This window comes from Phalacrocorax aristotelis, chromosome 2 (genome assembly GCF_949628215.1).
Source record: "Phalacrocorax aristotelis chromosome 2, bGulAri2.1, whole genome shotgun sequence".
Taxonomy (NCBI): Eukaryota; Metazoa; Chordata; class Aves; order Suliformes; family Phalacrocoracidae; genus Phalacrocorax; species Phalacrocorax aristotelis.
Window position 1 is genome coordinate 168,359,825 of NC_134277.1, and position 13,834 is coordinate 168,373,658.

The 13,834-nt window shown below is 48.1% G+C and overlaps 1 protein-coding gene across 44 annotated transcripts in view; it reads left to right on the forward strand.

Annotated features, from left to right (window-relative positions):
* The window catches only part of SCRIB (scribble planar cell polarity protein), a 122,562-nt gene that overhangs the window by 52,314 nt on the left and 56,414 nt on the right, over nucleotides 1–13,834 (forward strand). For 43 of the 44 annotated variants that reach the window (XM_075086060.1, XM_075086038.1, XM_075086036.1 and 40 more), the window contains 6 exons: nucleotides 1,305–1,394; nucleotides 1,981–2,058; nucleotides 4,171–4,485; nucleotides 4,981–5,061; nucleotides 11,339–11,596; nucleotides 11,838–11,948. In XM_075086060.1, coding sequence (XP_074942161.1) covers nucleotides 1,305–1,394; nucleotides 1,981–2,058; nucleotides 4,171–4,485; nucleotides 4,981–5,061; nucleotides 11,339–11,596; nucleotides 11,838–11,948 — 933 coding nt within the window. The remainder of the gene's footprint in view (nucleotides 1–1,304; nucleotides 1,395–1,980; nucleotides 2,059–4,170; nucleotides 4,486–4,980; nucleotides 5,062–11,338; nucleotides 11,597–11,837; nucleotides 11,949–13,834) is intronic. The other variant, XM_075086055.1, reaches the window with a different exon arrangement.

Consider the following 13,834-nt stretch of genomic DNA (forward strand, 5'->3'; position numbering starts at 1 on the left):
ACTCACTCTCTAGGCCTTACACCAGAGGCAGTGTACTTACGGTCTGTCTAGAATCAGGGGTTTCCTTGTGAAGATCCCAGCAGCTTTCTGCTATGCTGTTGACAGGGCACCAAAGGAAATGACAAGGAGGCTCATTTTAGTTCTGCATTTCTTGTGGTGTTTTTTTGGTTTTGGGTTTTTTTTGTTTTAAACTTAGCAGAATGTGAAGCCCCACAGGCTGTTGCTTCTGTCATTTTAGAAAGTGAAGAAGAATTTGAAGGGCGGGATTAAGGAAAGCAAGTCTCCTGCTTCTTTTGCTGCACACACTGTGGCCCAACCTAGGCCAAGCGGACCTGATGATGAAGCTAGACACCTCTGCAGCAGCCGCTCTCTGTGCTGGACTTTGTTTCCAGAGAAGTGACATCTGGAGGACAGCAAATTTGGTTCTCTCCAGGAGTCTATGTACATTCCTGTCACCTCACCAGCTCCTTGGTCCTTGGCCCTGACAGATCCCTGAGAGAGTCCCACCTATCCCATTCCTTGCCCTGTGTCCTACCACATGCTCCTTGTCTTCCTTCTCCTGACTGGGGCGACATGAACAGTTTATGTTGGTGACCTGAATACAAGCCATTTCAGTTCAAGTTTGACCAAAAATTTTGCTGTTGGAATTGGGCATAATTTGCTACATAGAGGTGGGAGATAGGAAGGAGAAGAGGCTTCTGGATTGCACAGCTACGCTCCTGAGGCTGCCTGTGCAGAGGGGAGAAGAGGAAGGAACCAGCTGGACAAGAGGAGGGAGCTAGCTGGACAAAGCAGATGGCTTTTCTGGAATTGTACATTGGTTTCCATCAATAGCGCAAAGCCAAATATCTGTCCAGGGTATTCTGGAAGAGGTGCCGTTCTTGTTACTGCACATTATGTTAGGGTGACCCTTAATCTCCCAGTAGTTATATGGAATTACACCCCAAAGAGGAGCTATGTCTGTGATGTGAACACTATTCCTGTTTCTTTATCCAGTCCCATCCCACTGCTGCTCAGTTTACTTGGTGGTGGACATGTGTTCATTACAGGCAAACTGACTCTTGGTCTTGAGATACGGTTCAAGACTCAACTGTGAAAAAGGATTTGTTTGTTTAAACGTATCATGACTTTGGTGCCTTCGAGGCATGGATGCCACAGTTTACACAGATATGTGAGCAGATGCATGCAGATAAAGTTTATACTCTTGTGCTTACTCTTTAAATAGTCTTCCCTTGCTCTTTGAGATATTTTGGGCATTCTTCTGGTCTGCGCCGGCCTGTAACCTGTGTCCATTCTGCTTCCAGCTGACACTGACTATCGTGCGGCAGACGGGGGGGCTGGGCATCAGCATCGCAGGGGGCAAGGGCTCCACCCCCTATAAGGGTGATGATGAGGTAAGACCCTGGACCGTACGATTATTGAAGCACCCACTTTCAGGGACTAGTTCTCTGTAGCTGGAGATTGGATGTCCACATGTATCGGCTTTGGGGCTGGGCTGGGCTTTCAGAGCAAGGTGGGAGCAGCCCCGCCCCGAAGGAGGAGGCTGGCACGGCTGAGCAGGCTCTTGCCTCTGGAGTACAGCTTGTACCTGCCTGCTACTGAAGGTACAACAGGGTAAGCAGAGAGCAGCAATGAGAACAGCTGTTTCTTTCCCATCTGTGTCGTCCTGTACAGGACTCACAAGGCAAAGAGTATGGGGTTGTCTTCCACACGTGGTGGCATCAGCTGCATCGTGTTCTTGTCCCACTGGAAAAGGATTAAAGTGTCGTTCCCTTTTTCCCTTTTGTCACCCGTAGGGTAGCCCTGTAATGGGATTTCTTTCCCCTTTCTACCAGCTCCTGAATAGGGTGATGTGCAGCGCATGGGATTGGCAAGGGATTTCACCTTTCCCTTAAGGTGAATGGGGAGGAGTGGTTTCTCTACACTTTAGAGGGTTGATGAATGAGGTCTACCTCTTCTAACAAGCAGTTTTGTTTGCAGGGCATCTTTATTTCCCGTGTGTCAGAAGAGGGTCCTGCAGCTCGGGCAGGGGTTCGTGTTGGGGACAAGCTTCTGGAGGTAAGAACGTATCTACTGTGAAGAAATAAATATTTATAATGACTTGAGGGTGGAGGGAGAAATATGGCTTGGTATTTATTTGTATCGTGCTAGTTTGTAGGCCAAATTAAACACCAGGAGCTGTGCAAGAGCAAAAGAAAATTCCCTTGGCTCAAAGAGTTAGTCATTTAATTAACATTACCATTAATCTTTTGCTGCTTTATAAGGACAGAAATTGCTCCTCGTGTTAGCTCTCCCCCATCTCCGAAGTGTTGTGTAATCCGTGTGTGAAGAAATACTCAGCGTTGTGTGCCCATGTCTCCAACAGGCTGACCAGCTGGCCTCTACACATCTGCTTTCCTGTGTGGGGCAAAAGTGGACCTTGTAAGATAACTTCTTAATCAGGGAGCCAGCCGTAAGCCGTACTTGCCTGTCTTCAAATTATTTAAAAACGTGATTAATCATACAGGATTGAGATGCACTTGAGGAAGGATTGATTGCATTATAGAGGGAATAGATGTCACTACAGTGCTGGACAGAGATCAGAGGAATAAGTGGTCTGTATTTAGGGCACTGGCCTGTGTGCAGTCTGGCGTGGTGTCTCAAGGTATCTCATGGACTCCTACTCACTGCAGCCTACATATTAGCAGTGGAGGCCTGGGCATTTGCCTGAGTAGATGTTCTACGCTTTCTCACCACTTACCTGGCATTGGCCATGGTAGAAGTCAAATAAAGTGCTATATGGTTCCGTAATCAGAAGGTTTTTTTATTGCTTCATGAGAAAAACTTGATTGTGGAGTTTCAGAAGTTACCTTGTTCACTTCTATAGTTATCATAGGGTTGTCTTGATAATTCTGTGAAGTTTAAGTCCAAAAAGAAATATGCACTTGATCTAGCGTGGTCTCTTGTATGCTTTAGGGCCTTAAGTGTCACTGAGCATCCTTGTGCTGCATGCATTGTACTGTATTTTGCTGCAGAATGACTTCCAAAAGGGAGTCAGATCTTGAAGGTTTTGAGAGATGAACAACTATTCCCTTTCCCAACAGTTAAATTCATTGTACCCTACTATTTCATATAAAGTAGGTCCCTGTTCAGTTACAGCTTTGGGAAAAGACTTTTTTTTTTCACCTCCCATGATGCCCATTCACCTATGCTTCCTGCAAAAGTGGATGTTCTCTCACAAAATAAGTCAGAGATTTGTCGTATTCCTTCTAAAAGACTATGTTAGGTCCACAAGTAAGATGTGGCTGAGGCACATCAGATTTGGGTTCTGTTCTCATTGGCTATGAATTGCAATGGATACCTCTTTAACCCTAGAGCAGGGATAGAGGGCATTGCTCAGTAATGAATGCCACGATAGGAAGAAACCCTAAATGCCATGAAGTGGCAGGAATAGATATGAACATCTAGTTTTCAGGCTGAGAGCCAGACAGTCTTTCCTGTAAGTGTGTGTTAATATGAAATGAGGTGGCTGCTATGAAAAGAAGATTCATCAGCTTCATGGACCCCCACTTTGCATTTTCTCTTGTCTTCTGATGTGGTAGTACTTTTTTTCTGAAATCAGGGAAGTTAGAGTGGAGAGAATCGGGTTGCTTCCCTGAGAGCTGCAGAACCTGATGTCCTCCCTGTAAGTACTTTACTAGTTTTGCATGGAGGGTATGGAAATGGGTGTTTCAGGGTATGAGGAGGTAGATGTCCTTCTTGAAGGTGAACAAGAAGTTGTGTCGACCTGAGTTGTACTGAAATTCCTTAGGGTATATAGTTCTGGGTGAGTTGTCATCTGTCTGGGAGTTTGTTGCCTGCAGGGATGATGCAGGTGGTAGGGAAGTTGGAGCTCCCTGTAGGGGGAGAATTCCTCTGAAAGGGCCTTTGCTGTGCTTGGCAGGGGCTGCCCTGGCATGGGACAGGCAGCATGTGTTGTGGGAGCCTCCTGTGCTGTGCGAGTGCAGAGAAGCTCCCTTGCAGGCAGCAGGTGAAGTCTGGCTACCCCTGTGGGAACAAGGTGTCGACCATCTGCAGCGGATGAGCTGTGCTTCCGTTGGGCAGCAGTTGCTGAGGCTGGAGCTGTCTGTGTAGCTGTTGGAAGAACTCCCCTTGGAGGTAAGGGTTGTGCCTGGCTCTGTCTGTCCCCAGGTGAACGGCGTGTCCCTGCACTGTGCTGAGCATCATGTGGCGGTTGAAGCTCTGCGTGGATCAGGAAGCTCCGTCTCCATGACAGTTCTGCGGGAGCGGATGGTGGAGCCGGAGAATGCCATCACTGTCACACCGCTGCGCCCTGAGGATGACTACAGCCCCCGTGAGAGGCGAGGTGGTCTGCGCTTCCCAGAGCGACCCGAGGGGGCACCTCCCACGGAGAGATATTCCACCTGCCTTATGCGCAATGAGAAGGGCCTGGGCTTCAGCATTGCTGGTGGCAAAGGCTCCACGCCCTACCGGGCTGGGGACACGGTCAGTAATGATTCCCTGGGAAGGAAGGTGCTTGATCCCCAACTCTTGGCACTACTTGTGGGAGCAGCAGAGGGTCTTCCTCACCCACGGGCACACAGCAGTGCAGCATGGCCCTGGGCTGGTGGGCCAGACGGGCTCTGAGAGCCAGAAGCTACTCTTAAGTCAGGGAAGGAGAGAAGTTCAGAAGGAGGTGGGGCTGGGGCTCGGGCTCATGGTCGCTGCCAGTGACATTTAATCTTGCTGCTCTCCTCTTGACATATATTCTGGGCTCTCAGCCACATGAAGGCTTTGCTCCAGCTGGAGGTTTTGCAGGTGGCTCTGGAAGCAGAAGAGGGTTTGTGTGGAGTGAGGAACAAATGGGAAGTGCTGGGATAGGGGAGGGGTGTGCAAAGGGGAAAGTGCTGAGACCTGCCTGGAGTACAGGAACGGTTCTGGAAAGCCGAGCCCTGGTGAGGGGAAGCACAGGCTACTCTGACCCTTGTGACTGTGTTTCAGGGGATCTTTATCTCACGGATTGCAGAGGGTGGTGCAGCCCATCGGGACGGGATCCTGCATGTAGGAGATCGGGTCATCTCGGTGAGTGTGGGTGTTCAGGGAAGGGGTCTGACTTGGCTCCCTGCCCTTCCTTGTACAAGGGCTGTTTTTCTGTCATTGAAGTTGGATTTTGGGGGTCATTTTTTCAGCTCCTGAGCCTTCTGGGAGAGAATTTAATCTTGGCGGTTCTACCCCAGCCTGCGACTGGCGGCGGGTGCAGTTAATGCCTCCCCTTTCCCCAAGTGCTGCATGTGAGTGCTTCCCCACAGGAACAGCATGTGGCAGTCTGAGCTGTGCTGGAGAGAGGTGATATGACAGCACTGCCCTGGCCTGGTGTCCCTCCATCTGGCCCTATAGGACAGCCTCGGAAGGCTCTGCCGCAGCATGGCATGTGGGAAGGGAAGCCCTTTGGGGCACAGCTGACCGGCTCCCTGCAGAGAGCCGAGTGGCAGGGGTCAGCTTAGGCTAAAGTGGAGGGAGGCTGCTTGAGGGTGGTGTGGAGCTGCGCAGGGCATAACGCAGTGCTTCCCACTGCTTTCATTTGAAACTCTGGCCCCAGTTTCCCTTCCCGTTTGTGCCAGTGGTATGGATCTCACTGCTGCCTCTAACTTCAAGTCTCTCTGCCTAATGTGTCACTTGCTCCCCCTCCTGCGGGGAGAGTCTGCCGAGTCTCCTGACCCTCTTCCCAAGCTCGCATGCTGCCTCTGAGTGAAAGCTCCTGCATCCTGGTGCTGGTGGTGGGTTTCTGATCCAGCTGTTGTGGTAAGAGCACGTGTTACCACAGAGCTGGCGTGAGTAAACACTGATACAGCCTTGTCAGTGCTGGCTTCTGTCTGCTCTATCCCTAGGCTGGGGGCTGTGTTGTATTTATGCTGTGGAATAAAATTTTAGTGGAGCTCTGGCCCAGGTCTGACATCTATATCTTGGCAGGAGACTTGAACTGGTCCAGCATTTTTCCCTCCTTGCTAGTGCTCCCCCCTCCTCCCAAAATCAAGCCCTGACCCTGATTGTTGTCAGATAGCCTTAATTATTTTGTGTTTGCTCATCTTAGGACGCTCCACTGGTACAGAGGCATGACTGAGAGGCGTAATTACAGGCACACAGCCTATCATGTGCCGTTGATTTGCTCTACCTGTGGCAAGAAGGAAACAGAAGATCTCAGAATAGAGTCAAAAGTCAGACCTGCCTCCAACCCCCCATTAGCAGTTCTATTTATATCCGTGGGCAGCTTCCTAGGAAAAGCAGATCTAATTCCCTAGTAATAGCTTGCAGTGTCTTCAGACTGCAATTTAGGGCTCAGAGAACTCAAGGTCTTTGTTAGATTTTAATGTGGATGAAGGCCTTGCTGTCATTAGTACTCTGACATCCTGCTGCCAGGATGAGCGCAGTATTACTGCATAGGTAGGAAATATGTCTGTGCTTGAGAGCATAGTCCTCTGCTCTCAAGTATGTTACCTATTCTGAAGTGTGTATAGTCATAAAAGATTTGGTGCTGAGGATCAGCTGGCAGCCCAACTCTTGTGCTCAGTTATGATGAAAGCAGCAACAAATTATTATCTTCCAGGAGAACGCTTACCTAGTCTGGACTATTCACATAACTTCTGTGCCTTCCAGCAAGTGTCTGACTGTTACTTCTCCAGCAGGCATGCCTCCTGGCAGCAGTTGCCATTCTGCCTTCCCTGCTTGTGGGGTTCACTACTGTGATATCCACGCAGTGGTAGTGTAACATCCTGAGGCCTCCCATATGGCCTCTCAGCCATATGGGGCTGGCGCTGATCTCTTCCCTCTGGTGACCAACGAGAGGACCCGAGGGAATGGCAGGGAGATGTGCCACGGGAGAGTCAGGTTAGGAAAAGGTTCGTCCTCCAGAGGGTGGTGGAGCCCTGGAACAGGCTCCCCAGGGCGGCATCACGACACCAGCGTGGCAATATTCAAGAAGCACTTGGACAACGCCCTCAAGAGACGTGGTGTGAATTTGGGCTGTCTTGTGCAGGGACAGGAGTTGGACTTGATCCTTGTGGGTCCCTTCCAACTCAGGACATTCTATGATTCTATGATACCTTCTCAGTGATACTTGTCCTCGAGAATATCTACTTGCTGTAAGAGATGCATGAGCAGCTGTGTGAGTTTCACTGTCTCTGGCAAAATCTGGCGCTAGATTAGAGGTGTGGGGCTGCCCTGGCCCAGTGATACTGGACACTGAGAGCGTATCTGTTCACTTCAAAGCTGTGCCCACATAGCATCGCGTAAATTCCCTATTTGCCACAATTCTTTTGAAGCAGTGGTTGCCCATTTTTATTGGAAAACTTTTCAGGATGTGATGATTCCTGGGGTGTGCAGTGCAGGTTGCATGTGTTCCCCTGCATCTGCATGGGGAAAGCAGGAGGGCCTTCATTAGGATACAGGTGGTTTCATAAGTCCAGCAGGCAGAAGCCCATTTCCAAAGCCTAGTCTCTAGTCTCCTAGTCATGCCTCAGTTCTCACTTTGCCAAAGAATTCTTGTTTTCTTAGGAGAAGAAATACAGCACAGCTTCATACTCTTCCCCTGTGCTCTAAATCATCCTGGACTTCTCTGCAGGGGAAGGACTAGGATAGCTCCTTTTACTTTCTTAAGGGAGCTTTGAGTACATGGGTTGAAGAGCCAGCCTAGATCTCTCTTCAAAGTTAACACCCCACAGAACTCACCAGTGATTGACTACTAACTCTCCAGCTTTCTCCATATTCTAGTGTGTCCTGAGAGTCATCACAGGCATCTTGAGAGATGTTTTGGCAGTGGAAGACATGGGAACTGCAAGGGGGGAATGCTGGAGAGTTTGAATTGTGGGATGAGAATCTAGAAGGGAGGGTGCAGGACTGGGAGCAGTGGCTAAGGGCAGCTAGTTTTTTTGGATAGGACTGGGAGTAGACTGAATAAAACATTCTGGGGGAGATTTAGGACACTAGTAGCACCAGGCAACACATGGGGTCCTAATGAGAGCAGTCTGATCACTAAGAAATTTGTCAGAACAATATAACTGCCTGGCACCCAGGAGAGTCTGTAGAGCTGGGAAAGGACAGATGACACTCTTTCCCTTCCTCTGGTCACTTAGATAGCTGAACTGCACTGGTTGGCCTTGTTCTCTTGCTAAGCAGAGACGTAGCAATAAAGGCCACTGAAAACTAGCTGTCGAAAAGCTGGGAAGGCATCATGATTGCCAGGTAATGGAGAAGTTAATGAGTTAAATGCCATCAAGGGCTGTTATATATGATATATCGCTGACTCGGAGTTCCTGTGTTCCTGTGTCCCTGTTCACTAGGTGGGGGAAGTACCACTGTATACTTTTGGTCTGACCAAGTCTGACCATTCTCATCTTCTTGTCAGTGGCAGAAGAACAAGAGGGGAATGCGTGCTGCTTCAGCAGGTCTGTCTGTGGAGTATGTTGGGCCTTGATCTGGTGATAAGAACCTAAGGGCCAAGTCTCTTCTGCATGACATCTTTGTTAAAAATTGGTATATCTGGCAGATGGGAGAACCCAAGGGGAGCCTCCCTTCCCAGTCCACTGGACACAAGGCTGCCACTTTTCCTCATTCCAGCCATCAGGAAAGCACATTCCAAAGATGAAACACAGTGCAGATGTGGCTGGCCACAGATTTACAGACAAGAAGGGAGGCAGTACATTTTCAGGGGCACACATAAACACAAACACAAACAACTCTTATAGGGCATGAACAACACAGAGAGCTTAACCCTATTCCTACCGTCTGGCTAATCAGGTTTAAAGTTTGCTAGTGGAACATGCATATATAGTCCCTCACTCAACTCACATAACTCACATAAATATTCATGTTTGCAGATCTCTTCAGTCTCTGGCCCAAGTGTCAAGTTCTTCAAGGCTTTTTTGGTCAGACCCAAAGCCTTTTATCCAGTTTCTGGGCCAGCTGTTGGGGCTTTCCACGTTTTGGATTCATACTGGCTGGCTAGTCTAACCTGAATTTTACTAGTAGATCTTGCACTCATACCTAGAGCAGAGAGCAAACTCACACAGTAAATACAAACAGTTTGATAAAAAGATAGAGCAGACTATGGTGACCAAGCACAGGGCTTGGCCCCATAAGCATACTGACCAGCAGCCTGCTTGCATGTGATCAGCCTCTCTTATTCTCCACTGTCTCTATTTTCCCATGCTTGTTCCTCCCCTCTCCTCCTTGGCCGCTCCCCTTTCCCACATATGATCCTTCTGCTAAACATCCCATAATAAGTTTTGCACATTCCCACAATCCCCCTTAAAACTTCTTGTAGCAAGTTTGCTCTTTCCAGTGAGAGCTATTCTGATAACCCATTATAATCTTTATTCCCTCTGCATATTGATTACTGAGTTTTTGGTCGCACTTTAATGTTACTGTTTGAGTGATTCCTTTAATGATCCATCCATGAGTGTCTTGAGTTTTCTGTTATCTGCATTTCATTAAGTTTTGTGCATCTGCGTGTTTAATTTATTCTCTTCCTGCTTATTGCTTTGTCTCTCATGCTCAGGAGCTATTACCCAGGTACCTTTATATCCTTCCTGTATGCATGTGCAGGCTGGCATGCCTTCACATCCTACTGTTTGTCCTCTGTGGTTGGTGCCAAGGGTGTCCCTTCAGGGACAATCCTCTGAGTAGAGGAGATGCTGGGGGCCTGAAAGTTTCCTTTTTGTGTCTGACAGCATAGGGCTGTCTTGCCTATCTTCTTCCATGTTGTAAGAGGAGTAGCACGCTTGACTGTGGATGGGATGGGGCAGGTCGGGTGAGGGTGGTTGCAGTGTTTATGGAGGTTCTGGACAAAGCCTTGTCAGACTGTGTGCAGTCCGCTTTGTCCAGAAACTGCTTTCGTGGAAGGAGCTGGGGAGTAACTGTAATATTTCTAGGAATCAGACATCGAGGAATTGGGCTACAAAATCCAGTTGCTGTGTCTGTTACAAAGTCACGTTGTTATTTCCTAGGGTGATCAAACTCCATCTTAAGAGCTGTTATTTTCATGTCCTCATTGTTCATTTTGGAAAGCTTTTCCAGAATCCAAGGACTAGAAACCTTTTAATTTTCAGCTTCAGCTTTTTCATGGCAAGTTTCATCCTTTTGGCAGTGTTCTTCTAGCTTAGCTCTCCTCTCAATATCCTGTCCTTCATACATTCATGGACAGTCGCATCCTTTCTGGTCCTTTGGGTTTCTAGGCAAGCTGTTTTAACTCTCAATTTCATAGGAAAGGCTCTTTGTTCCCCTGCCTGTCGTATCAGCTTTTCCCTGCACATCTTGTTAACTTACGTTAGATAATTTTTTGTGTGTGTGAAGGATGAGAATAGGATACAGTTTTTCAGATGAGTTCTCTTCAACGCTTTGTGTGAATGACATTGCTGCTTCCCTGTACATGCCAGAAGTGCCTCTTTGTCTGAAGCATCATATCTTTCACTGATATCACAAGATGACTGTGGTTGTATTCTTGGAATTATTTGGCATAACATATTAGATAATGTTTTCCAGTCCAAAAGAGTGCTAGTTTTCCTTTTGCGTCAGCCAGTCAGTCACTGTGGACCAACAGAGTCTCATTCTCAGTGCTTCCAAGTCTTCTTATACCTGGGTTACCTTTTTTATGGCTTAAAACTGACATCTTCTCCAGACTGCCATGACCTTGCCCAGCAGTCCAGTGGCCAGTGACAGGTCCTGTTGCATATCAGGTCATGTTCTTCAGTGCCTGTATCTGGGCTTTGAAAGTGATTGATGAGTGCAAGCAGCCTAGTGCAAAGGCAGCTGATGCTATGGCACATTAGCGTGCTGTGACATCACTTCTGGGAATCACTGTTATGTCGTCTTCCCATATTGAGACCTTTGGACCCATTCCTTTAATGCAACCTCTTGGGCTTCTTTTGTCATGACCCAGTAGGAAACCTGGAATGCAAAGCCAAGGAGTGACAGGTGCTCTTCTGGTACTGAGTGAGCCACAGCATAGCCTGGCCAATAGCTAAGTTTGCAGTGCGCCAGGAGGTGGAGCACCATAATTGGTCTTCATGGTCCCCTGGAGCATCACTGATGCTGTTAGGGCTTGGAGCTCTACAGGGAAGGTGGGAAACAGGCTGGTAAGCTGTCTAGAAAGAGGATTGTCGTCAGGGGAGAATGAGCAGGTGCCTGTGTCCCTTTGTCAGAGAGGAGGGAGTGGGGTAAGTTACAAAGTGCTTTTGGGTACAGGCTTTTTTGAAGGGGCAGTGTTCCAGTGGAATGGGGGTCCCTTAGAGTGCTTGGCTACGTGCTTAAAATGACAGGGTGTACTCGGGTGATGGTCTGACACTGAGTTTGCGGGTTGTTCTAGATCAATGGGGTAGACATGACAGAAGCCAGGCATGATCAGGCAGTAGCGCTGCTTACCGCATCCTCCCCCACCATCGTGCTGCTGGTAGAGAGAGAGGGTGCAGAGCAGCTCAGCGAGGGAGACTCACCAGGCATGCCACGAGTGCGCATGCACTCCCCACCACCGCCTCCCAGCCATGGGGAGAGCCCGCCAGAGGAGACGCCTTCACTGCAAAGGAACCATCTGTCTAAAGGCCTGGAGGATCAATATCCCATTGAGGTGAGTCTGTGTGTTGGAATATGGGGAAGTGTAATCTTGGGTATTTTTAATTTGAAAAATTGCTAGTCTGATGAGGGCTGGCTCACTGTGTTGTTGGGGCATTGACAAGTAATGGGGAACCCCCTTGGCCTGTGGGTACCTTGTGCTCATGCAAAACATCCCTGACTCCATGTCTTTGAGTGTTTGTGGTCCTTCTGTGATATCCCTCACTCTATCTGACTCTGCTTCTTTTTCCCTCAAGGAAATTCACCTTGTGAAAGCAGGTGGTCCCCTGGGACTCAGCATCGTAGGAGGCAGTGACCATTCAAGCCATCCATTTGGGATTCATGAACCAGGTGTCTTCATTTCAAAGGTAGAGTCCTGTGTGAGCAGCCTAGCAGTGGACATTCCTGAGCTGTTTAATTATTGGAGTTAATATGAAAGCTTTTGATGCTAGAGTCTGAGAAGTACAGTATAGATTTAAAAAGAAATGGGATGGTGGAGGGATGCATGCATATGTAAAGAGTTAGCTTATACTAGACATACTGATGCTGTTGTAGAAACATAAATGGCATGTAAAAGCCTGCAAACCTGCATAATCCATGTTGAAATGTTTGGGGAGACTTAGCTTTTGAAATTGCTGAGCTTACGTCGGCTTTTAATGAATCCTGGAAAGATGCAGGCATTTCAGAAATCCAGTCATTACTCAGAAAGCATTAGTGGGATGAGTGTGTAATTGCAAGGAAAAACAGAAGTGTTCTTCTGCATTCAGACCAGTGTCCTTCGACCCAATGTTCTCTTTCCAGTGGTGGCATTAGCTGATGCTATTTAGAGACAGCACACAAGTCAGCCACTTGCTGCAGCTCATTTCCTTCGCAGTCGCGCACATCCACAGTCATTGGATTAGGGATGTTAGAGAGGACATCCCTGTGTCCAGCCCTTTCTGCATCTATACATCTCTTGTCCCTTGGACATGCTGAATCTGTCTCCTCTAACACCCATGGCTGCAAGTCCCAGAACTTCATTACCTGTCACCTGAAGAAGCACTCTGATCTGCTCTAAATCCGTATCCCACTGGTTACACCGAGTGCTCCTCCATTCTTGGATTGCCAGTTTGGTAAACAGAAGTCCTGTATTCAGCTTATTCACCACCTTCAGTGTTGTAAACCTCATCCATTCTCCTTCTTCAGCCTTCTCTCCAAACTCAAGAGTTGTGGCCTTCATTTCTCCTTACAAGGTGTTGCTCCATCCCCTCATTATTTTAGCTGCCTTTCTTTGGATCTTCTGTAACTCCACTATATCCTTCTCAAGATGTGGCCTCACAGGATCATTCAAGTTGGAAGGGACCTGCAGAGTTAATTTGATCTCACTGAAAGCACAGGGCCAGCCTAGAGCAACTTGCTGAGGGCCTTGTCTAGTCAAGTCTGAGTATCACCAAAGATGGAGATCTTGCAGTCAATCTGGTCTCTTCTTCCTGTGTTTAACTACTATTATAGTGAACACTTTCTTCCTAGAAAACTCTAGTCAGAATTTTCCTTATTACAACTTGGATCCCTTCCCTCTCTCCCTATAACACTGTGTACCTCTGAGAAGAGCCTGGCCTCTGTTTTCTCTGTACCATTGTGTTAGGTATTTGAAGACAGCAGCAACGTTTCCTTTATCTTTCTGTTCTTAAGAATGAAAATCCCCAGGGGTCTCTGCCTCTCTTTGTACAACATGGGATTTGGACTCCTCTCTGCAGGGTTTCTGCAAAGAGCCTGTTGCTCACCTGTTCATTTTCACTATTGCTATGCAGTATGCTCATCTCATCCTGTAGCTTCTTCACCTGGCAGCTCGGCACCTTGATCAGAGCACACCTTCCACTGGTGAGGCCACCACCAGCCTCAGGGAGAGGTCCCAGGCGCTCCCCTATAGCCCAAGACCCTGAAAGCTGTATCCTTCCTCTGAAGAACCAGGGATACTGCAGCTGGTGCTGAGGACCGTACCCTGTGGTGTATCACCATCATCCTTGCACAGTCCTCGGCACAGTTTCTGGGTCCCCTTCTGCTCTGCATTTTTGGGAGCAGAGAACGGGATGGTCCTGGAGGTATGGGTGATTCTGTCTGTCTTAGTCTCAGTAACCTTTCTGATGGTGTCCAAAATTTTCTTGGATTTTTTTGTCTCTTCCTGCATGTAGAGCCCATGATTTCAGAGAACATGTGACAATGTGTCTAGGAACTGTCCTGAGTTACTGTTTCTGAGTTTGGTGTTGTATTTGCA